The 27,129-nt window shown below is 53.8% G+C and overlaps 1 protein-coding gene across 2 annotated transcripts in view; it reads left to right on the forward strand.

Moving 5' to 3' along the window:
* RFLNA (refilin A) overlaps window positions 1-21,520 on the forward strand; it is a 234,212-nt gene extending 212,692 nt beyond the window's left edge. The window contains exons 7-9 of one of the 2 annotated variants that reach the window (XM_064481295.1): window positions 848-1,153; window positions 18,648-18,757; window positions 20,153-21,520. In XM_064481295.1, the coding sequence (XP_064337365.1) occupies window positions 947-1,153; window positions 18,648-18,757; window positions 20,153-20,480 (645 nt within the window). In that variant the 5' untranslated portion in view covers window positions 848-946 and the 3' untranslated portion in view covers window positions 20,481-21,520. Of the gene's footprint in view, window positions 1-846; window positions 1,154-18,647; window positions 18,758-20,152 lie in introns of those variants that run through there. The other variant, XM_064481296.1, reaches the window with a different exon arrangement.
* Window positions 21,521-27,129: the final 5,609 nt, after the last annotated feature.

Raw genomic sequence — 27,129 nt, forward strand, 5'->3', positions numbered from 1 at the left:
GCGAGAGCTTTGTCAATAAGCGAAACCTGCTTGGAAGAAATTGGGAAACAGCCAGATGCTAGAGGATTCCAGAAATGTTTACCTATCACCTCCCCCAGCCCCATTTCCACCCAGTGTTTTCCACCCCAAAGGTCCAGCATGTTGGTCTTGGATGATGGAGATACAAGTACCCAGGGTCTTTGTTGCGGGTTTTAGAACATAAACCAAAAGGTGGACAGTCCCCTTAGAGAGGGGCTAAGGGACAGATGCTTGTGAGCACTTAAGCATCTTGTTTCTGCAACCCCCACCCCACCCCCGTGTAAGTTACAGATCTTCTAAAGCAGGTTTCTGAAGATTCTTTTATTCAGACTTCAGTGAGCTGGAGGAAACCTGAAATGGTCCCATCAGACCTTACTATTACTACCACTGTTCCCGGGGATGACTTGGGGAGGGTCAGCCCTCGGTGCTGCCACCAGGGCGTTTATTCCGGAGGGCTGCCGGGCGGTGCAGCCCCCTGGCGCGGGCGGGTGGAGGCGCGGGGCGGGGCGGTTGCCCATCGCGCAGGCAGGGGGCGGGGTGGGCCGGGAGGACGGCCGAGGAGGGAGGAGGAGGCGCCTAGAAAAGGAGGCGCGGCCGGGAAGGTGCGGAGAGGGCCCGGCGGCGGCGTGCGCCTCGGGCTGGGCCGGTGGAGCGCGGAGGCGAGGCCGGGCTCGGCGTGGCTGGAGGGCGGCCGGCGGCGGCGGCAGGCGGGCGGGCGGGCCGCAGGCCCGGCGTGGCAGCGCGGCGCGGCGGCCGCCCCGAGCGCGCGGAGCCGGGGGCTCGCGGGGGGCCCCGGGCCCGACGCGCCGCCTCTCGGCTCTGCCCACAGGTCCGGAGAGCGCAGCCCTCGCCCCGCCGCCGCCCGCCCCGGGCCCCGGAGCGCGGTGGAGGAGCCCCCCCGAGGGCCTGCGCCCCGCGCTCGCTAGACATGGTGGGCCACCTGCATCTGCAAGGCATGGAGGAGAGCCTCAAGGAGAAGAGCCGGGAGGGCTTGCTGGACAGCCCCGACTCCGGGCTGCCCCCCAGCCCCAGCCCCAGCCCGCCCTTCTACTCCCTGGCGCCTGGCATCCTCGACGCCCGCGCGGGGGGCGCCGGCGCTTCCTCGGAGCCCCCGGGACCCAGCGAGGCCAGGGCGGTAAGTACGCGCCTTCGCCGCCCCCTAGACCGGGTGCCATCCCCCCAGCCGAGAAGGTGGCCTAGTGACCGCCACGCTGCCCGGGTGGGGGTCAGGGCGCGGAGGTGGGGGTGGTCCAGCCTGACCGCGGGACACACAGACCTCTCCCTGGCTGTGGGCCCCTCTAAGGAGTGATTATCTTACTGTCAGCAGTAAAAGGACAGGGTGTGAGGACTGTCCAAAATCCTCAGAGAGGCTGGCTCCGGGCTAGGTGGGCAGGAGCCCCAGGCCAGGCGGTGCAGGCATGCTACCCAGGTTCCTCAGCTGCTCCTGACCAGGCTCCCTGTTTACTGTTCCCCCGTGCTGCCAACGTGAAAGCCTTTTTTTTTTTTTAAAAAAAAAAAACAAACCCAGACAGGAACCCTTCCCCTCATTGCCGGGATGTTGAGGGATGTTGACGTGGAGCTGAGGCGGTGCTTGGGGGAGGCTGGAACCCCAGGTCAGGACACTCAGGAGTTTTACGTCTTACCGGACTTAGTGGGGCCCTCAGGTGGACTCAGGTGTCTTCCCAGCTTGGTGGCTGGGCTGAGACTGAGTCCCCCACACCCCTTCCCCGCTTGGCGGGAGCACTGCGGGTGGGGTTTGGATCCGGTGCCTTCCAACTTGAGGAAACGACAAGTTGAAATTGGGAGGTTGCTAACCATTCCAGTGGCACTTCCCCGTTCTTGCCACTCTGTGCATGCTTTAACACCTTTTCTACCAGGTGTGCCAGCAGGACCCCACTTTCCTGGGGCCCCGGCAATGCCTTCCTGGTACCTCACGGGGCAGTACCTGCCTCCTCCCAGCTGGAAACCCTCCGGGTAGCAGAAAGGAATGGTTCCCCTGCCTGCAGCCCGTTCATGTGAATGTCACTCGTGTCTCCCTTGCTCCTCAGTCCAGTGGGTCCCAAACTGGAGCGGGCACTGAAATCTCTCGGAGATTGAAAAAAAAAAAAAAAAAAACCCATGCCCGCCTCTTACCTCCAGACATTCTCATTGGATGAGTAGAGGCTGGGACCAGGGCGTCGAGATTTTCAACAACCACCCCCCCCCCCACCAGGTGATTCTAATATGCAGCGAAGTTTGAGAATCACTCAGGTGAAAATCATGTGCTGAATTTGAACTTTGGTCTCTTTTAGGGGCTGGGGGTGGGAGAGGCATTCAGGACTTCCAGGGACTGGTGGATGTGACCCAGGCTTTTTGCAGTTAAACTGATCCCGCTGTTCGAACAGGCCAGCCTTCCTGCAAGAGTGTCTCAGACTTGGCACAGCTGCATGGCGGGTATTTGGGCTGCTCATGCGGGGGCTAAATCACTGTGGGGGTCCTACACCAGGGGGCTTGGAGCGGGGGGACAGGGAGCCAGCCTTCCCCCTCATTCTTGGGGTGACCTGGAATCCGTCTCACAGAAGGTTTTCCTGGGTGCTTTTTCTACCTGCCGGGGGCAGCCGTACGAACAGCGTGCCTGGCTTCCTGGGCTTGGCTGTCCTGGTTGACTTTACTTTTTTCCCCTCCTTGCTAACCAGATGCCAGGTCTGGAACTGTGCTCTCTGATCTTTTTAATTTGGCTTGAGGGCAAAACCTGGGCTGTTTCAGCCCAGGTAATGACTCCTGCATTTAGATAGCCTTACCAGGTGCTAGCAGTGGTCTCTTTACTTGCATCAACTCATTTAATTTTCACAGTACTCCTAGGCAGTATGTTTGCACTCTTATTACACCCATTTTCCAGAGAGGGAAGCTGAGGCACAGGAGCTGGGACTTGCCCAAGCTGGTAAGCAGCCGTGCTGGAACAGAACCCAGGGAACTGGGCTCCGGCGCCTCTACCCCAAGCGTCTATTATCCGGCCTTTAACTGTGTAGCTAGTTAACTGCCTACAACCTGTGCGGGTGTTTTTTGTTTTTGTTTTTGTTTTTTTTTTAATTAAAAAAGAGAATACCTGTGAACCAACAGGGTTTGAAGATGCTGCTTTTAGGAAAGAGACAGGAAATGGTTGCCATGGGCAACCTCTTCCCACCCCTGGGGCTGGCAGCTGGGGCCCCAGACAGCTAAGTTACTATCACGCAGGCCGCCTCACCTCCTGGTTAACTCTTGTTAAACGTTGCTAATCTGGTGTTTAACATCGCCCTGCCTGCAGATGACTCACTGAGAACGCTTTCCAGGCGCAGGTGTAGACAAATTATTGGCTGTCGATCTTGCACAAAGGGACAGAAACCTCTCCTGAGTCTTGGAGCCAAGGTTTCAGATGCCCAGGAAGAGGCCAGCAGCAACCTGGGCCGGGTTTGCTTTGGCGACCCGGTAGGGTAGGGTCGTGTGTCACCCCACCAAGCATCTGGGTTTCAGCCTGGGGTAAGCGTCTTTGCTTAAACACACAGTTCCCAGCCCTGCCTTCCCGGTCAAAGTTGGTGGCACACGCCCCAGCCTTGGGGGGAGAGGGAGCTGCCGTTCCGTCCGCATCCCCTGGCCCCCGAGGGCCTCACCAGCGTGTCACCCTGTGTATCACGCTGCCTGTACGTGGTAAATTGGCTCACACTCTCCTCCATCAAAGAGGCCCCATCTCCCCCACTGTACTTTAATAAACCAGACTTACCTTATGGACAGTACCCCACTAATGTAGGGTAACCGGCTGGCTGTGACAGTGCCCCCAAGACGAAAAAGGCCTTGGGGACCAACCTGGGTGTGCGTGAACCCCTGACCCCCTATCTTAACTTTCCCATAGGTTTTCTTACTCACTCTTTGGAGCAAAGATGGTAATGGCCTTGGTAATTCCCAAACCAAACAAAGGTCTGGAAATCAGTCATTCGTCCCCCCAATATTTATTAAGCACCTGCTGTATGCCCTGCACTGTCTGGGGGCGTGGGTGACAGCGGTGAACAAGATGTTCAAGGTCCCTGCCCCCTTGGAACTGGCATTCTAGTGGGAGAGACAGTCACCCACTTAAATATATGATACAATGCCAGGTGGGTTGCTGAGTCCCCTGAAGACAAAAAGCTCGGTGAGGATGGAGCTACTTTAGACAGGGTGGTCAGGGAAGTGGCATGTCATGGAAACCAAAATAAATGAGAGAGTGGTCTTTATGGCTATAGAGCTGAAATGTGTGTCAGTCCACGAGAAGGGCAAGTGCAAAGGCCCTGAGGCAGGAGCAAGATGGTGTGTTTGAGTTGCAGCGTGGAGGCCAGCAGAGGCCAGTGCAGGGCCTTGTAGGCCAAGCTGAAGCCAGAAGGTAAAATTCCATTTGGGCTTTTAAAAATGTCCTTGTGAGTGTTTTATTTTTATGTTTTAAAAGACATCATAAACTCCCACAGCCCCCCGAATTAGAAACCCAAATCAGAGACTCGACTGAGAGGTGCCTGTGCCGAACTGGCTCTGTGGAGAGCTTGTCTCCCTGCGGTGGGGCCCTCCTCCTCCGCAGGACGCTGGGGCAGCCAGGGCGGCCTGCCGGGCCAGCGGGGCTTTGCCTGTCAGCTGCATTCGTCCCACAAATATCTAAGCCAGGCCGGGCAAGGGATACAGCTGTGGACACGCCGGACGCTGTCTGTGCCGCCCTTGAGTTCCTGGGGCCTGGGCCGCCAGCTCCAGATGGAGGAACAGCCCACGTCCGTCCTCCCTCCCCCCCGGTCCTGCCTGGCAGAGGCGGGACCTGGGGGGCATCCTGGGGAGAGGGGTACTGCCACCAGGAAGGATGGGTTCGTGTGGGGGGGGTGGGCAGAAGCCCAGCTCCCCCAGTTAACGTGGGCAGCTCGGGACCTCAGGGAGGGCACAGAAAGCATCCGGGATCTCAAGTTGTGTTCTCTGGGGTGCACATCTGAGGGAACAGCCACCACTCGGGTGGGTGAGATGAGACAGACCACCCAGCTGTGGCAGATGAAGTCTTGGCCCGCCGTGGAGTGGTGACAGGAGGTGTGGATCTGAGCCCGTATCCCCTGCAGTGTGGACGTGGGTCTTCTAGCAGCCAGTGTCCTCTCCAGCATCCACCATCACCCTGTCATCTCCCGGGATCTGAGTGTATCTCTGAGAGGCATAGTGGAGAATTTCCCTCAGGACGAGGTGCTGGTTCCCTGGACCCAGATTCTGAGAGAAGCCTCAGGGCTGGATCTGGGTGGAGGTGGCAGGGGGCAGTGGGTTGTCTTTGCCCTATCCTCGAAAATTTCCTGGGGCTGCCCTGCTCTTTGAAGTCTTGGTCATGGCCACCTCTTAGGATCTTGGCTGTCACCACCCCTGCCTGGCCCTCACCCCAAGCCCAGGCTGCCTGGATTTTCTCATTTCTCTGTTTCTGGTTTGTGATGGTGAAACCAAGGTTGAGGGCAGAGAGGGGAGAGTGTTAGGAATTCTGGGAGTTAGTGCCTAGGATTGAGAAGGATGGAAGGAAGGATGGATGGACAGACAAATGAAAGGATGGACAGGTGGATACATGCGTGGACAGAAGGATGGTTGGGTGGGTGAATGGACAAATGGATGGATGAATGGACAGGTGGATGGGTAGACAGGCAAATGGATGGATGAATGGACAGATGGACGGGTAGACAGGCAAATGGATGGGCAAGTGGACAGACAAATGGACGGATGAATGAATAAAGCATGGAAAGAAGGATGGATGGGTGGATGGATAGACAGATGAGTAGATGGACATATGGAGAGAGAAACGGATGGATGGACAGACAGGTGGATGGACAGATGGACTGAGGAGACACAGCCCACATAGCCCCGTTGCGGGCTCACAGGTGTGTCCCAGACCAGGGAAGATGCCTGAGCAGGCGCAGGTGGGAGAGAGCCAGGTGTGTCAGGCCAAGGGAGGATCCTGTTTGCAGAGAGTCGGCCACGAGGGGCTGGGAGCCCTGGCGCCTCCTTTCACCCCGTCTGCTTACTCCTGGCTGGAGTGGCCTCCAGCGGAAATGCAGCAGTGTCTCTGACAGCCCCGCGTGTCTGCAAAAGGCTCGGCGTCTGAGAAACCCTCCCCGCAGCTTCAGTGTGAAAAGAAGACAAGCAGGTCCACAGCCCGCCAGGTGCTCCGGGGACTCGGGAGGAAGCAGGAGCCACCTGGGAAAACGCCCCCGGGGGGGACTGACAGGGAGTCTCCTGGGGGTGAGGTGAGCGTAGTCTGTCCTTCTTGCCCTTGGGACTCCTGGCCTCCCCGCTGGGGTGGGGGGCACGGATATGGTACAGAGAGGCCAGAAGTCTGAGATCCAGGTGTCAGCAGGGCCACCTTCCCTCCGAAGGCTCTGGGGTGACTCCGTCCCGGGCATCTGTTTGAGCTTCTGCTGTGCTGTGCTGGGGGAGGGAGGCAGGTCTTCAGGGGCTCCCTTCCCCCGCCCCAAGATCTGCCACCAATACCCAAGGATAAGAATTCTTGGGGCTTAAATGTCCCCCCTCTTGGATCGCTTTCTTCATGGGTAAAGGTCAAGGTCAGCCTTAGCCCACATGGGCGCCTGGGGTCTCACATCCCAAATACGCCCTGAAGACCATCAAGTTTAATTCCAGTCTCCACAAAAGCCACCCCAACCAGTGAGGTCGGTGGCCTTGAGAAGAGGCCGCTTCGGCACTTGCAGAGGCACCTGTGGCTTTGGTGGGGACGCCTCTCCCCCGTGCTGGGGTGGGGTCTCCCTGGACCCTTCCTCCTGCCACTCGCCCTCCATCAATAGGGGCTTGATACCCTCTGAGCGGAAAGTTTGAGTTTCCGTGGGTGCCGCACGGCTTCCCCCACGTCTCCCGCCACCATCATCACCCAGACTGGGCACAAACACTGCTGTGCCGACCCTGTGTGTCCCTGCGGGTCGGGCCGGGACCCCCGGGTGGCTGGGCTGTCACTGCGTGGCACGGAGCTCTCACAGCGGAGCGCTTATCGTTCTTGGCCGTCTTGCGGGCTGTGCCCTGTACCACAGCCAGGCCGGGGGAGCGCCAGTGTGTCTTTTGACTTCCAGCCGTTGAGTGTTTATCCTGGCCCCTGTACCTCCCCGGGAAGGCACGTGAATCACTGGGCGAGGCAGGCGGGGCCTGGTGGGCAGAGGGTGGCTGGCAGCCAGCTGTTCTCTGGGTCCCCCTCCCTCTGAAGCCACCCTGGTCTCTGCACACACCACCCCTGCCTGCCCAGGACAGCAGGGAGCCGGGCCAGCCCTGCAGGCTAGAACGGGGTTCTCCGGCCCCTAGAAGGAGCTGGAGGCTGGACCAGCTGTGTCTCCATCCCAGGGTGGGAGGCATAGCGTCTGGGGACTGGGGTCCAGCCTTCAGCTCTCAGCTCCTCTGCACCTGGGACTCAGTTATTCCCCTGCCCCTCAGGGCTGCGAGGGACCCGAGGACACTGGCCAGCCTGCACCCAGGCCTCGCAAATAGGCACAGACTTGTGCAGATGAGCAAACTGAGGCCCAGTGGGCAGGTGGCTGGGGTCGGGGCGTCTCTTAGAACCAGAACCCAGGCCTCTGGGCAGACGAGCTGGGGCGTGGCTGGCCCCCAGGGCAGTGGGGTGCTGGGGGGCTTTCTGTGCCCCGGTGCGCAGGTGCGGCAGCAGCGGGAGGCCCCTCTGGGTGTGGCCCCGGCCCCCTTCCACCCGCCCGCCCCTGGCGACTCGCCCGGCCCGGGGCCCCGGCTCCGGGGAGCAGCCCTGGCAGCGCCGAGGCGTGCCTTCCTGGCCGGCGCCCCGGGCCGGCACTGCCGTTCCCATGGTAAGATACCCCTGCAGCAGCGAGCCTGGGCTCTGAGCTTCCGGAGCCCGCGGGCGGCGGGCGCCTGGGTGCCAGCCCCGGGCGGGGTTCTCAGCCGCCTGGGCTATCTCCTGTGCTGCCCTCCCCGGGGGGCGGGCTTTAGGTGCTGTTCTGCCGGGGCCCTTTGGGGAATGGGGCCCGGGCTCCAGCTTCCCAGCCCAGCCTGTGAGGAGAGCCTTGTCTCCGCTGCTGGCAGCCGATCCGGGAGTGGGATGGGCCGGCACGGGGCCCCAGATGTCCAGCGGGCCGCGGCGGGAGGTTTGGGTGGACCCCAGAGGGAGGGCGGTGCCCAGGCCTGCGCTGTGAAGGCCTGGCCTCCCGAGGAAGCCCTCCGTGTGCATGAGCTTGGGAATTACTCGTTCCTGGGGTGAGAAGGTGATGAGTAGCAGGCTGCCCCTCCAGCTCTTCGTCCGTGTCCCCTCACATCATACTCTCTCCTCTTCTGTGTCCACGTGTCTCCTCCTCTTGAAGAGGAGGAGCCCTGGGAGGCACTGTGCCTCATCCAGCCCGCACAGGGTCTGGTGCACAGTAGGTGTTCAGCACACAGTAGGTGCTTAGCAATACATTTGGGGAAATGCCATACTTCAGATAGTCTTTGGGGAGAAAGTATTCTTTTTTTTTCCATTTAAAAAACTTATTGATAAATATATATATAACATAAAATTTATCACTAATTTTTTTTACCCCAAAGTTCTTGGGTAAACAAAGTTTATTCCAGGAGGAGCAACTAATTAAAAGATAAAATTATTTTAAAATATACATATATGTACTGTTCAGTGTTTCTAAGAACAGTTTAGAACTTTACCTTTTTAAACTTACATAGTTATCAATGGAATAATACCAACCAAAAAATAAGAAGTAACAGAATGCAGTAATCCACTCATAAAGGACAGTCAGATGTGCTTACATATGTGTAAGAAATCAGTCATCTAAGTTGTAAATAAGTAGTCATTTGTGTCCTTTTTTTTTAGATTCCACATGTAAGTGATGTCTTATAGCATTTTTCTTTCTCTTTCTGGCTTACTTCACTTAGAAGGACCATCTCCAGGTCCATCCATGTTGCTGCAAATGGCATTATTTTATTCTTTTTTACGGCTTGGTAGTATTCCATTGTATACATATACCACATCTTCCTTATCCAGCCATCTGTTTAGACACTTGGGCTGCTTCCATGTCTTGGCTGTTGTGAATAGTGCTGCTGTGAACAGTGGGGTGCATGTGTCTTCCTGAATTATATTTTTCTCTGGGTATATGCCCAGGAGTGGGATTGCTGGATCATATGCTAAGTCTATTTTCAGTTTTCTAAGGAACCTCCATGCTGTTCTCCACAGTGGCTGCACCAATTCACATTCTCACCAGCAGTGTAGGAGGGCTCCCTGTTCTCCACACCCTCTCCCACATTTATCATTTGTAGACTTTTGAATGATGGCCATTCCGACTGGTGTGAGGTGTTATCTCACTGTAGTTTGATTTGCATTTCTCTAACAATTAGTGACGTTGAGCATCTTTTCATGTGCCTGTTGGCCATCTGCATGTCTTCTTTGGAGAGATGTCTGTAGATCTTCTGCCCATTTTTTGATTGGGTTGCTTTTTTTGTTATTAAGCTATATGAGCTGTTTGTATATTTTGGAAATTTGTCCCTTGTCAGTCGCATCATTTGCAAATATTTTCTCCCATTCTGTAGGTTGTCTTTTTGTTTTGTTGATGGTATCCTTAGCTGCACAAAAGCTTTTAAGTTGAATTAGATCCCATTTGTTTATTTTTGCTTTTGTTTCCATGACTCCAGGAGCTGGTTCCAAAAATATGTTGCTGTGATTTTTGTCTGAGAGTGTCCTGCCTGTGTTTTCCTCTAGGAGTTTTGTATCTAGTCTTGTGTTTAAGTCTTTAATCCATTTTGAGTTTATTTTTGTACACGGTGTTAGAGAATGTTCTGATTTCAGTCTTTTACAGGTAGCCGTCCAGTTTTCCCAGCACCACTTACAGAAGAGACTGTCTTTTCTCCATTGTATGTTCTTGCCTCCCTTGTCATAGGTTAATTGACCATAAGTGCATGGGTTTATTTCTGGAGTTTCCATCCTGTTCCATTGATTTATGTGTCTGTTTTTGTGCCAAAACCATACTGTTTTGATCACTGTAGCTTTGTAATATAGTCACAAGTCACCATGATTCCTCCCACTCCGTTCTTCATTTTCAAGATTGTTTTGGCTATTCAGGGTCTTTTGTGTTTCCATACAAATTTTAACATTTTTTTGTTCCTGCTGTGTGAAAAATGTCGTTGGTAATTTGATAAGGATTGCATTGAATCTGTATATTGCCTTGGGTAGCACGGCCATTTTAACTGTATTGATTCTTCCAATCCAAGAACATAGTGTATCTTTCCATCTGTTTATGTCATCTTCCATTTCTTTCCTCAGTGTCTTATAGTTTGGGGAGTACAGTTCTTTTGCCTCCTTAAGTAGGTTTATTCCTAGGTACTTTATTTTTTTGGTGTGATGGTAAACGGTACTGTTTCCTTAATTTCTTTTTCTGCCATTTCGTTGTTGGTGTATAGAAATGCAACTGATTTCTGTGTAGTAATTTTGTGTCCTGCAAGTTTACCATATTCATTGACGAGCTCTAGTGGTTTTCTGGTCACTTCTTTAGGGTTTTCTATGTACAGGATCATGTCATCTGCAGACAGTGACAGTTTTACTTCGTTTCCAGTTTGGATTCCTTTCATTTCTTTTTCTTCTCTGATTGCTATAGCTAAGACTTCCAAAATGTTGTTGAGTACAAGTGGTGAGAGTGGGCATCCTTGTGTTGTTCCTGATCTTGGAGGAAGTGACTTCAGCTTTTCCCCATTAAGTACGACGTTAGCTGTAGGTTTGTCATACATGGCCTTTCTTACGTTGAAATTATGTTCTGTCTGTGCCCACTTTCTGGAGAGTTTTTATCATAAATGGATGTTGAATTTTAGCAAAAGCTTTTCCTGCATCTATTGAGATGATCATATGGTTTTTTATTCTTCAAGTTGTTAATGTGGCGTATCACCCTGATTGATTTGTGAATACAGAAAAATCCCTGCATCTCTGGGATAAATCCCACCTCATCATGATATATGACTCTTTTAATGTATTGTTGGAGTCTATTTGCCTGTATTTTGGATTTTTGCATCTATACTGGTAAGTGATATTGGCTTATAATTTTCTTTCTTGTGATCTCTTTGTCTGGTTTTGGTATGACAGTGTTGGTGGCCTCATAGAATGAGTTTGTAAGTGTTCCTTCCCTGCAGCTTTTTGGGATAGCGTCAGAACGATAGATGTTAACTCTCCTCTAAAGGTTTGGTAGAATTTACCTGTGAAGCCATCTAGTCCTGGACTTTTGTTTGTTGGGAGTTTTAAAATTACTGATTAATTTCAGTGCTGGTAATCGATCTATTCATATTGTCTATTTCCTCCTGGTTCAATCTTGGCAAATTGTACCTTTCTAAGAAATTGTCCATTTCTTCTACGTTGCCTTCTTGTTGATGTATTGTTGCTCATGGTAGTCTCTTACGACCCCTTGTATTTCTGTGGTGTTGGTTGTAACTTCTCCTTTTTCATGTTTGATTTTTATTAATTTGGGCCTGCTCTCTTTTTTTCTTAATGAGTCTGACTAAAGGTTTATCAATTTTGTTTATCTTTTCAAGGAATCAGCTTTTAGTTTCATTGATATTTTCCGTTTTTTTTTTTTTTTAAAGTCTCTATTTCATTTATTTCTGCCCTAATCTTTGATTTCTTTTCTTCTACTAACTTTGGGTTTTGTTTTTTGTTCTTTCTCCAGCTGCTTTAGGTGTCAGTTTAGGTTGTTTACTTGAGATTTTCCTTGTTTCCTGAGGTAGGTTTGTGTCACTATTAGCTTCCCTCTGAGAATAACTTTTGCTGCACCCCATGGGTTTTGAATCATTGTGTTTTTGTTTTAATTTGTCTCAAAGTATTTTTTGATTTCCTCCTTGATTTCTTTGGTGATCCATTGGTTGGTTGGTAGCATGTTGTTTACTGTCGACGTGTTTGCAGTTTTTCCAGTTATTTTTTTCTTGTAGTTGGTTTCTGACTTTATAGTGCTGTGGCTGGAAAAGATGGTTTGTACAACTTCAGTTTTCTTAAGTTGACCGAGGCTTGCTTTGCGGGCCAGCGTGTGGCCTATCCTAGAGAAAGTCCCATGTGCACCTGAGAAGACTGTTCTGCTGCTTTCAGATGGGATGCTCCATAGATACCAATTACGTCCATCTGGTCTAATGTGTCATTTAGGGCCTGTATTTTCTTACTGATTTTCTGTCTGGGTGATCTGTCCATTGATGGAAGTGGGGTGTTAAGGTCCCCCAATATTACTGTGTTACTATGTCCCCATTTATGTGTGTTAACAGTTGCCTTATGTCCTGAGGGGCCCCTCTGTTGGGGGCGTGTATATTTACAATTGTTACAGCCTCTTCTTGGATTGATTCCCTTGAGCATTATGCAGTGTCCTTCTTTTGTCTCTTACAACAGTCTTTATCTTAAAGCCTCTTTTGTCTGACATAAGTATTTTGTCTGAGTCCAGCTTGCTTTTGGTTTCTATTTGCATGGAGTATCTCTTCCCGTCCCCTCACTTCCAGCCTGTGTGTGTCTCTAGCTGTGAAGCGGGCCTCTTGCAGACACAGCATGCACGCGGGTCTTGTTTCTGTGTCCATTCAGCCAGCCTGCGTCTGCGTCTTTTGGTTGGAGCGTTGACTCCCTTTGCATTTAAGGTAATTATTGATACATATATTCTTATTGCCATTTTGTTAATTGTTTTGGCTTTGTTTTTGCATGCCTTTTCCCACCCCTCTTCTTTTTGTTCTCTTGTGGTTTGATGACTAGAGAATTTCCTTTAACATTTGTTGTAAAGCTGGTTTGGTGGTGCTGAATTCTTTTAGTTTTTGTTTATCTGTGAAGCTTTTGATTTCTCCATCAAGTCTGAATGAGAGCCCTGCTGGATAGAGTATTCTTGGTTGTAAGTTTTCCCCTTTCGTCACTTTAAATATATATCATGCCACTCCCTTCTGGCCTGTAGAGTTTCTGCTGAAAAATCAGCTGATAACCTTATGAGAGTTCCCTTGTATGTTATTTGTTGCTTTTCTCTTGCTGATTTCAGTATTTTCTCCTTATCCTTAATTGTTGTCAATTTGATGATTCTGTGCCTTGATGTGTTCCTCTTTGGGTTGACCCTGTGTGGGACTCAGAGAGTAGTATTTTTACAAACATCAAGTCATGGACTTTTCCAGCTGGGGTCCGTGCTGAGTTAACAGAGCCACAGAGGACACCAAAAGTGCCTAAATCTTGTCACTATATATTTTTTTAAATTTAAATCTCTTGAAATGATGTGTGATTTCTTCTGGAAGGGGGAGGAGCAGGGTTGTCTTAAGATTTAAAAAGGGTGTAGATGGTACTTCTCTCCGGAGAGGGCTCCCTAGCCCTTGAGCCCTTGGGAACAGCACTCATAATCCACCGTCGCACACATTTACACACTTTGAATCACTGGTCATCACTGCAGCCTGGGAGGCGGGTGCCCTAGCCCCACTTTGGGGACCAGGAGGCTGCAGCCCTGAGAGGGGAGTTGTTGGCCTGGATCACACTGTGTATTAGCTTCCTGTCACTGCTCTCACAAAGGGCCACACACGTAGTGGCTTAGAACAACACAAATTTAACATGTTACAGTTTTAGAGATTAGCAGCCTAAGATAGGCCTCAGGGGCTAAAATCAAGGATCTGGGCAAGGCGTTCTTTCCAGCCGCTCTAGGGGGGAGGATCGTTGCCTCTTCCCCACCTAGAGGTTGCCTACATTCCTTGGCTTATGGCCCCTTCCTCCATCCTTAAGGCAGCAGCACGATGTCTTTAATTTCTCTCTGACCCTGACCCTCCTGCCTCTCTCTTCAACTGATAAGGACCCTCGTAGTGATGTTGGGCCCACTGGGTAATCCAGGACAGCCGCTCCACCTCCAGGTCCTTAACTGCACCTGCAGAGCCCCCTCAGCCATGTACGGGCACACCCCTGGGCATTAGGACATGCACATCTTTGGGGCCGTTGTTCCACCTGCCACGCCCAGCAGGGAGAGATGGGGCCACCCTGAAGACAACTGCTGGGGGCCTTTGGGGAACCCCCTCTTTCTCCGAGTCTCAAATCTTTTCTTCCTGTGGTCCTTCCTCGGCCCCTGTTCTGGGGACATTGTAATCAGCTGAGGAGGGGCCGTGGTGACCCTAGGCTGATAGCAGATTTGAAGACAGGCAGGGGCCTGGTCTGGGGGCTCACAGGTCGGGGGGCAGGGTGCTGCTTTGCCCGCGAGGTCTGCCATTGGACGGCACAGGGTCTGTGAGGTGCCAGGCCCTGGGGCCAGAGACGTCATCGGGTCCTGAACCTTAAGGGGCTTCTGGTCTGTGGAGGACGGACACACAGAGGAGTCACAGCAATGGAAGCCAGCAGGCAGGAGCTCCAGGGACCCCGAGGAGGACAGCCGGGGAGACAGGGAGCTGGTGGGAGTCACACTGGACCAAGTGAGGAGGAGTGGGAAGGACATTCCCGGTACAGGGAACAGCATAAGCCAAGGCACAGAGGCAGCCTGGGGCGTGGCCACAGCGGGTGAGAGGGAGGTGCGCAGAGGCCCGTGGGGGAAGACAAGCTTGCTTCGAGCAGGAGGTGCTCAGACAGGCCTCGGGCTGCGGTGTCAGTCCTGGGTGAGGGCACAGACGCTGGGGCCAGACTGCCTGGGGTCAGATCCCGGCTCTGCCTCTTCCTCGCTGTGTGGCCTCAGGCAAGTTCCTTAGCCACTCTGGGCCTCTGTTTCAGCATCTATGAAGTGGGGGTGCTATAGCAGCTCCCTCTCAGGGTGGGATGAACGGGTGCGTGGGGTGCCCACTGTGCAGTTAGAGCTCACGAAGCATCGGCCGCTGGGATCTGTCCTCATCCGGGGGGGACGAGGAGGGCCTGGCAGGGCCGGGACAGATGTAGGGGACCTCTCAGTCGAACAGGCAGGACTTGGTCTGAGTTTGATTCCCCACCTGTCCAGCCTGTGGGGTCCGGGGCTGGGCTGCAGGCTGAGCCCTCGCTCCTATATCTCGGGACCCTCCGGAAAACAAGTGAAATGAGTGTCCCTTAGAGCAGCACTGTCCCGTAGAACGGCCTGCGGCGGTGGGAATGTTCTAGATCGGCATTGACGTGTAGCGTAGCCCCGACTGCACGCGGCCCCTGAGCGTCTGAAGCGGGGCCGGTGTGACTGAGGAGCGGGAGTCTTCATTCGCTCTATTTTAATGAAATTAAGTTGAAACCACCCCATGCAGCTAGGAGCACCGCCTGGACGGCGCAGCCTTAGAGCAAGTGTCCCCAGAGCGTGGGGTTTTGGGAGAGGCATGGAACTCCCCCTGAGTGGTGAGATTTATGAGTGTGTTTTCCATAAAACCCCAGGACTTCAGGGATCGGCTTGCCTAGGACGGGGCTAAGGTAAGTACTGAAGTAAAAAGGAAGATAAATTGGTTTCTAAAGAAAGGTTAAGTAAAGTGCCAAGTGTCAGTGGAAAGTGGACACAGCGAGGGCTGCGGCCCCGGAGCATGGGATGTGGCATGACCTTGTCTGTCTCCCACGGGTCTGACAGGCCCAGCAGGTGACCCCGGTGCCTGGTGGGGTGGGGTTCCAGGATGTGTTTAAGTGCAGGCCGTGTGACCTATAGGACCACAGCTAACTCCTCTTCACCCTTCGGATCCCGTCTCATGTCACCTCCCCAAGGAGGCCCTCCTTGATTGCCTGATGGTCAGACCGCCCCCTCTAGAGGCCCTCGGTGATTACAGTCCACCACAGCTGGACTTGTACTCTGCTTGTGGGATTGTCTGACTAGGGGTTCAGGCAGCAAGCTCCACGGTAGGAGACTGTCTTCTCTGCTACCACAGTAACCGCAGTGTGAATGAGGGACCCCCAGCCACGTCCCCTGCGCTGACTGAGCACCAGTGTGAGTGTATGTAGCCACAGCAGCGAGTGGCCTTGTGTGGGACCGCGGCTGTCCTAGCGCGGGCCAGTTGCACTGCGATGGGTAACACACATCCCCGAGCCACCATGGTGTCACACAGCGGAGGTTTCTTTCTGGCTCTTACGTGTCTGTCGTAGCCGACCGTGATGTGGGGGCCCGCGTGGGCTACCGTGGGAGGCACGGGGGGTGTTTCAGGCGGGCCGAGGGGCCACCATCTTGAATGATGGATCCAAGGGCAGAGAAGGCTCTGAAGGGTCTCACGCTAGCAGTGACATCCTTGGCCGGGAGGTGACGTGTGTCAGGCGTTTGTAGGCGGGGTCAGAGCGTTTCTGACTGAAGAGACGGGGTGAATCCGGGAGGAAGGCACAGGGGATGCTGAGGGGACTGCCAGCCGCTGCTCTGGAAGGGCCTGGAGAGGCTCCTAGTCCTGTCACGTGTCAGAGTTCCCCTTTGAAACGCTTGTGTTTCTGGGCCCTCCCGGGGGTTCAGTGTCACTGCAGGACACTTAGGTGATGGGGATTTTTCTGGGGACAATGGGGGAGGGGAGAAGAGGCCCACAGGGCTGAGTCTGGGGTGAAGATGACCCCCCCCGCCTCCACTGGGGGATCTCCATCCCCTTCCCTGAGGGGAGAACTGGGGGTGGGGGTCCCTGACTTTCTGTTGCCACAGGGTGTGGAACTTAAGGGACAGACTATTTTTTAAGGTTTAGTTTTAATTGAAGTATAGTTGATTTACAATGTTAGTTTCAAGTGCACAGCAAAGCGATTTAGTTACACGTACATATAGTTTCAGATTCTTTTCCACTATAGCTTATAAGAAATTACAGTTCCCTGTGCTGCACATTAAGTAGGTCCTTGTCTGTCTATTTTATATGTAGTAAGGTGTATCTGCTAATCCCAAACTCCTGCTTCCCCTCCCCCACTTCTCCTTTGGTAATCATAGTTTGTTTCCTATGTCCATGAGTCTATTTCTGGTTTGTAAATACAAATATACAAGTTTTACCTTTTTTGGATTCCACATAATATGATAATCTCATTCATGTTGCTGCAAATGGCAGTATTTCATTTGTTTATGGCTAAGTGATATTACATTGTGTGTATATTTCTATATACACCACTGTGTGTGTGTGTGTGTGTGTGTGTGTATACACATACATACTATGTCTTCTTTAGCCAGTCATCTGTCGGAGGACAGTCAGGTGGCTTCCCCGTCCTGGCTGATGTAAACAGTGCTGCTGTGAACACGGGGGTGCATGTATCTTCTCGCATTAGAGTTCCCTCTGGCTAGATGCCCAGAGATGGGGTTGCTGGATTATACGTGGTAAGTCTAAGTGTTTAAAGGTATCTCCATACTGTTTTCCATAGTGGCTGCGCCAGACTGCGTTCCCACCAGCATTCTAGGAGGGTTCCGTTTTGTCCACACCCTCCCCAGCGTTTATCATTTGTAGACTTTTTAATGGTAGCCATTCTGCCTGGTCTGAGGCGCTACCTCATTGCAGTTTTGATTTGCATTTCTCTAATAATTAGCGATGCTGAGCATCTTTTCCTGTGCTTGTTGGCCATCTGGATGTCTTCTTTGGAGAAATGTCTAGGTCGGTCTTTTGCCCATTTTTTGATTGGTTTCCTTTTTTTTTTTTTGATATTAAGCTGTATGAGCTCTTTGTATATTTTGGAAATTCATCCCTTGTTGGTTGTGTCATTTGCAGATATTTTCTCAGGGGCAGATTTTAAAACAGACCAGGGAACGTCCCAGCAGCTGAGCTATGGGACGGGTGGGCTGGGGGAGTGCGAAAGTACTTTCCCTGCATAGAGCTGAAGGGGCTTTTTTTCTGCGGGGCCTATAGATGGCGTCTTTTCCCACCTTGCCCAGAGCCTTCTGATTACAGGTAACAGAAAGGTGGCTCAAGCTGTCTTGAGCCACACAGTGGATTTGCTGGCCCTCACAGCAGAAGGTCGGCTTCAGTCGTGGCTTGATCCAGGCACTCAGTGTTAGCAAGGTCTGCTCTTTCTCCGTCTTCGACCCTTGCTCTCTCTGTGTTGCTTCATTTCTGAGTAGGTTTTCCTCAAGGAGTGGCAAGTTGCTCCCCCAACCCCACCGCATGTTCAGGTACCTCAGTGGCTTTCCCCTTAATTCTGACAGAAAACCTGGGCAGGGCTCTCATTGGCCCAGCGCGGGTCACAAGCCCACGCCTACACCACTCCTCCTCAGGGAGACGCGATGCAGCTTCCAGCAGAGGCAGGTGCTGTGTAGACAAAACCCAGTGCCCGCGCCCTCCTCCCTGAGGACGCTCCCACCTGTGTGTCCCTCCTCCGGCAGGTGTCACAGCACAGGTGTGGCAGGAGCCCTCTCCCCCTCTGGTGGTTGCTTCCAGCTGCACCAAGAAAGGTGGGGACCCCTCTCTAAGGATGAGAGTGGCTTTCAGCCCCTTGTAGAGCCAGGAAGTGCTGTGCCACCAAATGGGGCGGCTTGGGCTCAGGGGGCTCCCTGAGAGGGGTCCCCGTTGTGCAGGGCTCTGTAGTGGGCTGAGCAGTGTTGAAAGGGGTCATTACCACATCCCCTTATTGAGATGCCTGGGAACTGGGGGGCAGGCGGGGGTGGGTGGGGAGCCGTGGACATCATTGTGCTTGCATTTCACAGAGAGATGCTGGTGGGGGGGCTCCTTAGCGGACCCCACAAAGCAGGCTCCCAGACCGAGCCAGGGCTGGAAGGGTGTGGGGCAGCCTTGCGCCCAGCGGGGACCTGAGGCTGCAGTGCCCAGGGGCTGCTCACATAACCCCATGGCCCTGGCTTTCCCCACAGCCCCCTTCCGGCCCCCCGAGCACCCCGGCGCGTGAGATGAGGCCCCGGATACTGCCTGTGTTCTTTGGGGAGAGCATTGAGGTGAACCCAGAACCTACACACGAGATCCGGTGAGTAGGGCTGCGGGACCGGGTGGGTTAGCAGGTTCCCCTTCCTCCAGGCAGCCCGCCTGGGCGTTGCTCCCTGTGGAGGCACAGGCATGATTGGAAGAGACTCTGCCTCCAAGGGGCCTTCTCCTTCCCCCCAACCCAGGCCCACATTCAGCTGAAAATTTCCACACTGACCTTCACCCCCAACCTGGCTGATTTTTAAATCCAACCTCACAGAATGATCAGCATAACCACTCACACAGCTAATGCACCCCCCCCCCCCGCCAGATTTTTTTGGAGTCTGTAACCAAACCACATGGGCTCACAGGGAACCCCTTTCCCACTGAGGTGTCTCTCGAGGGTCCTGCAAACACCGCATCCCATGTGACTAATTCCACCCCTTACTACCTGGACGTTGCCCTGAATGTGCATTGTTAGGTGCCCTCCCACGTGGCACCTGCACTTCTGAGTTAAGGCGTCCCCACCGGGGACCTTCTTCCAGCCGTCTGCCCTCCCTGGAGGGCTTCTGAGGAGCAGGCTTCCAGAAGGTGCAGCCCAGGCTCTATGGGGCTCGCCCACGCGGCCACAGGACTCGGGATGGATGTGTCCACGCCAGCCTGGACCGGCCACTGGGGGAGGCCCCCCTGCCTCCTGCCCCTCCTGCTCCTCCTGCTCTAGGGACGGTCCCAGGACCGATTTTTTCCCCACCAAAACTCTTCTTAGTTTTAAAATGCAAACAAAACCTAGCTGTCACCCTCTCTGGCTGGGGCCTCTGATAATCTGCCTGTACTCTGGGGCTTCTGCTTCCCTTCCCAAGTGGGGCACCTGTGGGACACGGCGGGGAACCAGACGGGTGACGTCCTCGCCCTGCAAGCCCGGAGCATCTGCCGCCAGGGTGATGAGCTGGGGGCGCAGAGGCCGCTCGTGCCTGAGTCGCCCGTTTGTTCCCTTTTGCCCCGTTTGCTCAAACGTCGGCCCATCTCTCATTCTTCATGAATGAAAATCTTTTCTGACGCATTTGAGGAGGTTGGTGAGTTGGTGACCTTGAACCTGTAAAATACTCCGGCTAGTGTCCCTCCTAAGAACAGGGACATCCTCTCCCAAATCGGGACGGCTAAAGATGAAACGTCGCCACTGCCCCGTCAAATTCCGCCCATTGCCCCGAAATGTCCTCTTGTGGCCTATTATTATCCGGTGCAGGATGTGGCCAGGGTCACGGGGGGCATTTAGTTGACCGGGTCACTTGAGTCTGCTCCAACCTGGCTGGGCCCCTCAGCCCTTCTTTGACCTTTGAGCCTCGGCACTTCGGAAGAGCCCAGGTGGGTCTGTGTTCCGGGTGCTGCTGCCCCCGGACCGTGCGGGATGGTGACGCGGCCCTGGGCTCACCCCTGTCCACCTCCCCCCCCCCCCCACCAGCTGCAACTCAGAGGTCAAGTATGCCTCGGAGAAGCACTTCCAGGACAAGGTCGTCTTCGCGCCGGTGCCCACGGTCACGGCCTACAGCGAGACGATCGTGGCGGCGCCCAACTGCACGTGGCGCAGCTACCGCAGCCAGCTGACCCTGGAGCCGCGGCCCCGCGCCCTGCGCTTCCGCAGCACCACCATCATCTTCCCCAAGCTGGCCCGCCGCTCCTTCCGCACCACCCTGCACCTGAGCCTGGGCCGGCCCCGCCGCTGGTTCACGGCCAGCGTGCAGCTGCAGCTGCGCCCGGCGCCCGGCCTCCTGCGCCCCGCGGCGCTCTGACCCCGGGCGCCCGGGGGATGGACTCCGCCACCGCGGAGGGCGGCCGGGATGCCCGCCCAGCCGGGCGGCAGGGGCCTGGCTGTCCCAGGGGCTGGGGCGCACGTGAGTGGGCCCTGAAGAGAAGGCTGCCCCTGAAGCGGGGGACACCCTGAGCACTGGCAGGACGGAGGTGACCCAGCTTTGGTTGTCCCTGGAGAGGGCTGCTTCCAGACACACGTGTGCAGCTTGACCCCCCCCCCCCAGAGCCCTAGCCCAGCAACCTCTGGTGAATGGTGGGCCAGGAGGCTGAGACAGCCCCGCACCCATGCCAGGGCTGCTGGTGGTGGGTGGGGAGGGTGCAGCCTGGACGAGACCTGCCTGAGCTGTCCCAGGGCCTGAGCCTCCGTGTGGAAGACGGAGGGCCCTGCCCGTCTGCACTGAGGCCTTTGAGCTCTGTGTCCAGAGCCTCCTCCCCAGGGCATCCTGCTAACCTCTGTCCATTGACGCCTTCAGGACAGGACTCTGGAATGTCAGAGACCTTGAGCCAGGTGCCAAGGGGAGGCTTTGAGAGCTCAGAAGATGACCACCGCCACCTGCCTGAGGCTCCCGGCCAGCTGCAGCTTCAAGAGATGCCATGGGGTCCAGCTGCCCTCGCTCAGGCCCCTGGTTGCTCCAGTGCTGCAGGGCTCACCTCACAAATGTGAAGGTGCGAGAGACCTGTGTCCCCAGGGGTGAACCAGGATGTGCGGGGACCGGGGGCCATGGCCTGGGGCTGCCAGGGACAAATGCCCCAGAAGTCCTCGATGTGGCTCCAGAAATGCTTCTCAGACCTGAGTGGCCCCAGCGGGGTAGGAGGGTGCCCCCCACCCCCGGCAGCACCCCCCAGGCTGAGGCAAAGGCTGTGGCTTTGGCTCCCTTGTGGGGGGAGGAGGGGGCTCAGGAGAGGAGAGTGACTATTTTTATCTCTACCCAGACTGCGTGTTCTCTCCACAGAGATGCTTTCTGATTAACAAAGAAATAATTTAAGAATTGATTATCTTAATAAAATGTGCAAACCCAAATCTCCCCCTTCTGTGTTTCTGAGCACCTCAGCTCCCATGGGGGCTGGGGTTGGTTTTCCCAGGCGGCTGGTCCCTCCCGGGCCCCATCCCTGAAGACAGCCTCAGCAGGCACAAGCTCCACTCAGGAGTGAGGTGATACATGCAGAGTCCCAGGTCCCACGCCACGACTTGGGTCTGAGGAGGGGCCCTGGGAATCTGCATTTTTGATTTGCACTCCACGTGCCAGCCCTCAGCACCAGCAGACCCCTCCTCAAGACTGCCCTGTCCCTGGCAAGGGGCCCAGGCCACCTCTGCAGAGCAGGCAGCCTCGACCACGTTACCGCTTCCGCCCGCCTCGTCCGCATCCCAGGAGGGGCCCGGGACTGAGCGCAGGGAGGGAGCGCGCAGTCTCGGGACGGTGCCCTCCTCGAGTCAGGAGGGGGTGGCTTTTGTCACAGAGGCGCTTTGCGGCGGGCCGCCTGCTTCAGTGGGGGAACACGCTCCAGTGGGCCGGGGCCTCGAGTGAGGCTAGGAGGGCGACAGGTTCATGTCACTGCGAGGAAGAACCGCGAGGCCTCGGCTGCTCGGTGTGGACAAGCGGGGCACAAACAGCCTTGGGAACCCCCGGCGTGGGCGTGCAGCCCCACAGGCTGGGGGTCGCGTGGCTGGCACCGGGCGAGTCCAACTGCGCGAGTTTGCTTTTTAGGCACAGCCCTGACCTCCCCACGTGGAAGGAAGGATGGCGTGGGCTCCCTGCCACGTGCAGTCACAGCGCCCACAAATCCGTGACCGTGGAGGGGCCGCCCTTCAAGAAACAACTCCTGAGGCGTGCAGTGAGCAGACGGCCTCTGGACACAGGTTTCCAGCGGCCGCCGCCAGGCCCTTCCCGGCGCCCCAGCCACTGGTGGGACGGGGCTCCTCCGACGGGAGCCCGGCCCGTGGCTGACCGGGCCTGCTGCCTCGCCCTCGGTCTCTCACAGGCGTTACCCCCCCCCCCCCACTAGGACTCCCGCCCTGCGAGCGGCATCTCCGCATCTCCCCGCAGGCCCGGGCAGAACGCGCGCCTCCGAGAGGCGAGCAAGGTTGTCTCCTGCACTTGGTGTGTTTCCCAGGATCGTTTTGCCCCAACAAATGGCTTTCACTCTCTCTGATGACACTGGAGCCCTAGCCCGCCTGCTTGTATGGCAGGGACTGTGTGAGGCCCAACCTGGGAGGAGAAGGAAGTGGGGGGCCAAGGGCTCCGGCCCTTTTTCCACTGAAGCAGCCGTCCGTCCTATGGGAACCCAGAGGACTTGGAGACCTCTTGGCAGAAAGAGGTGCCAGTTTCGTTTCAGGGATCCTGTCCCAGCCCTTGGGATTCCCAGACCCAACACAAAGAGACTGGAGGCCAGTGTCCCCCGCTGCCCAGGATCAGGGTGCCACCAGCAAAAGGCCCTTCTGTCTGTCTTTGGCCCTCCCCCACGCTCCCCAGATTCGGATGCACTAGGCCAACCCCGGGGGGGGCAGGTGTCACTAAACCCCCCCAGGGGGGGGCGAGACCCACGTGGGGAGGGCACAGTGGCCGGAACAAGAGCCTGCTGCAGGGGCTTGGGGTCAAGATGGCAGAGTAGGAGGACCACGAGCTCGCCTCCCCTCACGACCACCGCAAAACCACAGCGGACTGCTCAACAGCCATTGACAGAAAAGCCTGGAACCTATCAGGAAAGATCTTCAACTGGAGACATGAAGAGGGAGCCACAGCAGGACTGTAGGAGCTCATGATAGAATCGGGTTTCGTACCCCTCCGGTGGTGTCCCAACTGGAGAAGAACCCCATGGCAGAGGCCCTCCCACAGGACCGACAGTTCTAAGCCCACGTCAGGCTCCCCAGCCTGGGGGTCCGGCACAGGGAGCAGGAGCCCCCAGAGCATTTGGCTTTGAAGGCCAATGGGGCTTACTTGCAGGAGTGCCACAGGTCTGGGGGAAACAGAGACTTCATTCTTAGAGAGTGCACGCAAAGTGTCACACGCACCAGGACCAAGGGCCGGAGCAGTGACTTCATAGGAGCCTGGGCCAGACCTGCCTGCTGGTCTTGGAGGGTCTCCTGGGGAGGTGGGGCCAGCTGTGCCTCAGCCTGGCGGCATATAAGCTGGTGGCGGAAGTTCCAGGTTTGGGGAGTAGTCAGTCACATGAATTTTCCTGGAAGCTGACATTGTGTTTGGATCATTAGCACCAAGACCTGGTCCCACCCAACAGCATGGGGGCCTAGGTGCTAGGCCATCTCAGGGGACACCTGAGTGGGCGGGAACACAGCCCCGTCCCTCAGCAGACGAGCTGCGTAAAGACTTCCTGAGCCCACAGCTGCCTCTCGACAGGACCCTGCCCACCAGAGGGCCAGGACCAGCTCCACCCACCAGTGGGCAGGCCCCAGCCCCTCCGGCCAGGAGACCTGTACAAGCCTCTAGTCCAGCTTCACCCACCATGGGGTGGGCACCAGAAGCAAGAAGACAACCTACAGCCTGTGGAATGAGTCCACAAACACAGGCCAGACTCTACCCTGGGACCAGCTGGCCCCTGGCCCTTGCGTGACAAGAGGGGACTGCCCTGCTGGGACACATAGGACATCATCTACAGAGTCCTTTTCCAAGGTCGAGAAATGTAACTGACCCACCGCACACTAGAAATAAAAATAGAAATCTGGACAGACTGAGGCAGCAGAGGAAAATGTTCCAGGCAAAGGAATGAGATAAAATCCCACAAGAAGAACTGAACGATGAGGAGATGGGCAATCTACCTGAGAAAGAATTCACAGTAATGGTCGTGAAGATGATCAGAGAACTTGGGAGGAGAATGGACGCACAGAGCAAGAAGTCAGCAGTTGTTAGCGAAGAGTTGGAAATATAAAGAACCAAACAGTTGAAGAAACAGTAACTGAAACAAATAACACACTAGAAGGAACCAAGCGTAGGTTAAATGAGGCAGAAGAACAGATCAGTGAGCTTGAAGACAGAGCAGTGGAGGTCATCACTGCAGAACAGAAAAAAGAATGAAAAGAAATGAGGATAATTTTAAGGGAACTCCGGGACAATGTGAAGTGCCCTAATATTCACATTATAGGGGTCCTGGCCGGAGGGAGAAGAGAGAGAGGATCTGAGAAAATATTTGAAGAAATAATAGCTGAAAACTCCCCTAACTTGGGAGAGGAAACGGTCACCCAAGTCCAGGAAGCACAGAGAGTCCCACACAGGATTAACCCAGAGAGGACCACACCGGGGCACAAAGTCATCAAATTGACGAAAATTAAAGATAAGGAGAAAATATTAAACACAACGAGTGAAAAGCAACAAATACTATACAAGGGAGCTCCCATAAGCTGACAGCTGATTTCTCAGCAGAAACTCTGCAGGCCGGAAGGGAGTAGCACGATATATTTAAAGTGGTGAGAGGGGAAAACCTACACCCAAGACTGCTCTGCCCAGCAGGGCTCTCGTTCAGACTTGATGGAGAAATCAAAAGCTTCATGGAGAAGCAAAAGAATTCAGCACCACCAAACCTGTACAACCAATGCTACATGAATTTCTCTAGGTAGAAAAGACCATGACTGGAAATGAGAAAGTTACAAAATGGAAAAGCTGACCAGTAAAGGCAGACAGATGGTAAAGGTAGGGGACCATCCACACACAAACCAAGAGGGACGTTAAAGTGGTAAAGTCATCTGTATCCACAGTAAGAGGTTAAAGGACACACAGAACAATTAGATGGAAAAATACGATATCAAAACCAGCGAAGGTGAGAGGCGGAGAGCATGACTGCAGGGCGTCTAAAATGCATTTGAAATTAAGAGGTCAGCAACTTAAACCAACCACGTGTATAGAGAGACTTCTATACCAGAGCCCCATGGCAACCGCAAAACCGGAATTCTGTAATGAAAATACACACAAAAAAGAAAGAGGAATCCAAACATAATGCTAAAGATAAGCCATCAAAGCACAAGAGAACAGGACAAAAGAAGAAAGGGGGAAAAGACCCACAAAAACAAAGCCAAAGCAATGAAAATGGCAATAAGAACACACGCATTGATGATTACCTTAAATGCAAAGGGAGTCAACGCTCCAACCAAAAGACGCAGACGCAGGCTGGCTGAATGGACACAGAAACAAGACCCGCGTGCATGCTGTGTCTGCAAGAGGCCCGCTTCACAGCTAGAGACACACACAGGCTGGAAGTGAGGGGACAGGAAGAGATACTCCATGCAAATAGAAACCAAAAGCAAGCTGGACTCAGACAAAATACTTATGTCAGACAAAAGAGGCTTTAAGATAAAGACTGTTGTAAGAGACAAAAGAAGGACACTGCATAATGCTCAAGGGAATCAATCCAAGAAGAGGCTGTAACAATTGTAAATATACACGCCCCCAACAGAGGGGCCCCTCAGGACATAAGGCAACTGTTAACACACATAAATGGGGACATAGTAACGCAGTAATATTGGGGGACCTTAACACCCCACTTCCATCAATGGACAGATCACCCAGACAGAAAATCAGTAAGAAAATACAGGCCCTAAATGACACATTAGACCAGATGGACGGAGCATCCCATCTGAAAGCAGCAGAACACAGTCTTCTCAGGTGCACGTGGGACGTTCTCTAGGATAGACCACATGCTGGCCCACACAGCAAGCCTCGGTCAACTTAAGAAAATTGAAATCATATCAAGCATCTTCTCTGACCACAATGCTATATGATTAGAAATCAACTACCAAAAAAAAAAAAAAAAAAAAAAAAAAGCCCTGCAAAAAACACAAACATGTGGCGGCTAAACAACATGCTGCCAAACAACCAATGGATGATGGAAGAAACCAAAGAGGAAATCAAATGAAAGCAAGACAAATGAAAACAAGAACACGATGATCCAAAACCTGTGGGACCAGCAAAAGCTGTTCTAAGAGGGAAGTTCATAGTAACGCAAGCTTACCTCAGGAGACAAGAAAAATCTCAAATAAACAACCTAATCTTACACCTAAAGCAATGAGAGAAAGAACAAATGAAACCCAAAGTTAGTAGAAGGAAGGAAACTGTAAAGATTAGAGCAGAAGCAAATGAAATAGAGACTAGAAAAGATTAATGAAACTAAAAGTCAGTTCTTTGAAAAGATCAACAAAATTGATACACCTTGGCCAGACCCATCAAGGAAAAACAAGGAGAGTGTGTGAATCAATAAAATAAGAAACAGAAAAGGGTAAGTCACAGCAGACACCGCAGAAATACAAAGGCCCACCGGAGACTATTAACAAGCAACTATGCCCCAGTGGAACAGACGATGCAGAAGAAATGGACAGTTTCTTAGAAAGGCACAACCTCCCAAGATGGAACCAGAGAGAGACAGGAAAATGAATAGACCAATTACTAGTGCTGAAATTAGGTCAGTTATTTAAAAACTCCCAACAAACAAAAGTCCACGACCAGGTGGCTTCACAAGCTGATTTTACCAATCCTGTAGAGAAGAATTACCACCTACCCTTCTGAAACTTTTCCCAAAAATTACAGAGGAAGGAACACTTCCAAGTTCACTCTAACAATTCCAAATTCACTCCATGAGCCACCCTGATACCAAAACCAGACAAAGATATCACACAAAAAGAAAATTACA

The sequence above is a fragment of the Camelus dromedarius genome, chromosome 31 (assembly GCF_036321535.1).
Source record: "Camelus dromedarius isolate mCamDro1 chromosome 31, mCamDro1.pat, whole genome shotgun sequence".
NCBI lineage: Eukaryota > Metazoa > Chordata > Mammalia > Artiodactyla > Camelidae > Camelus > Camelus dromedarius.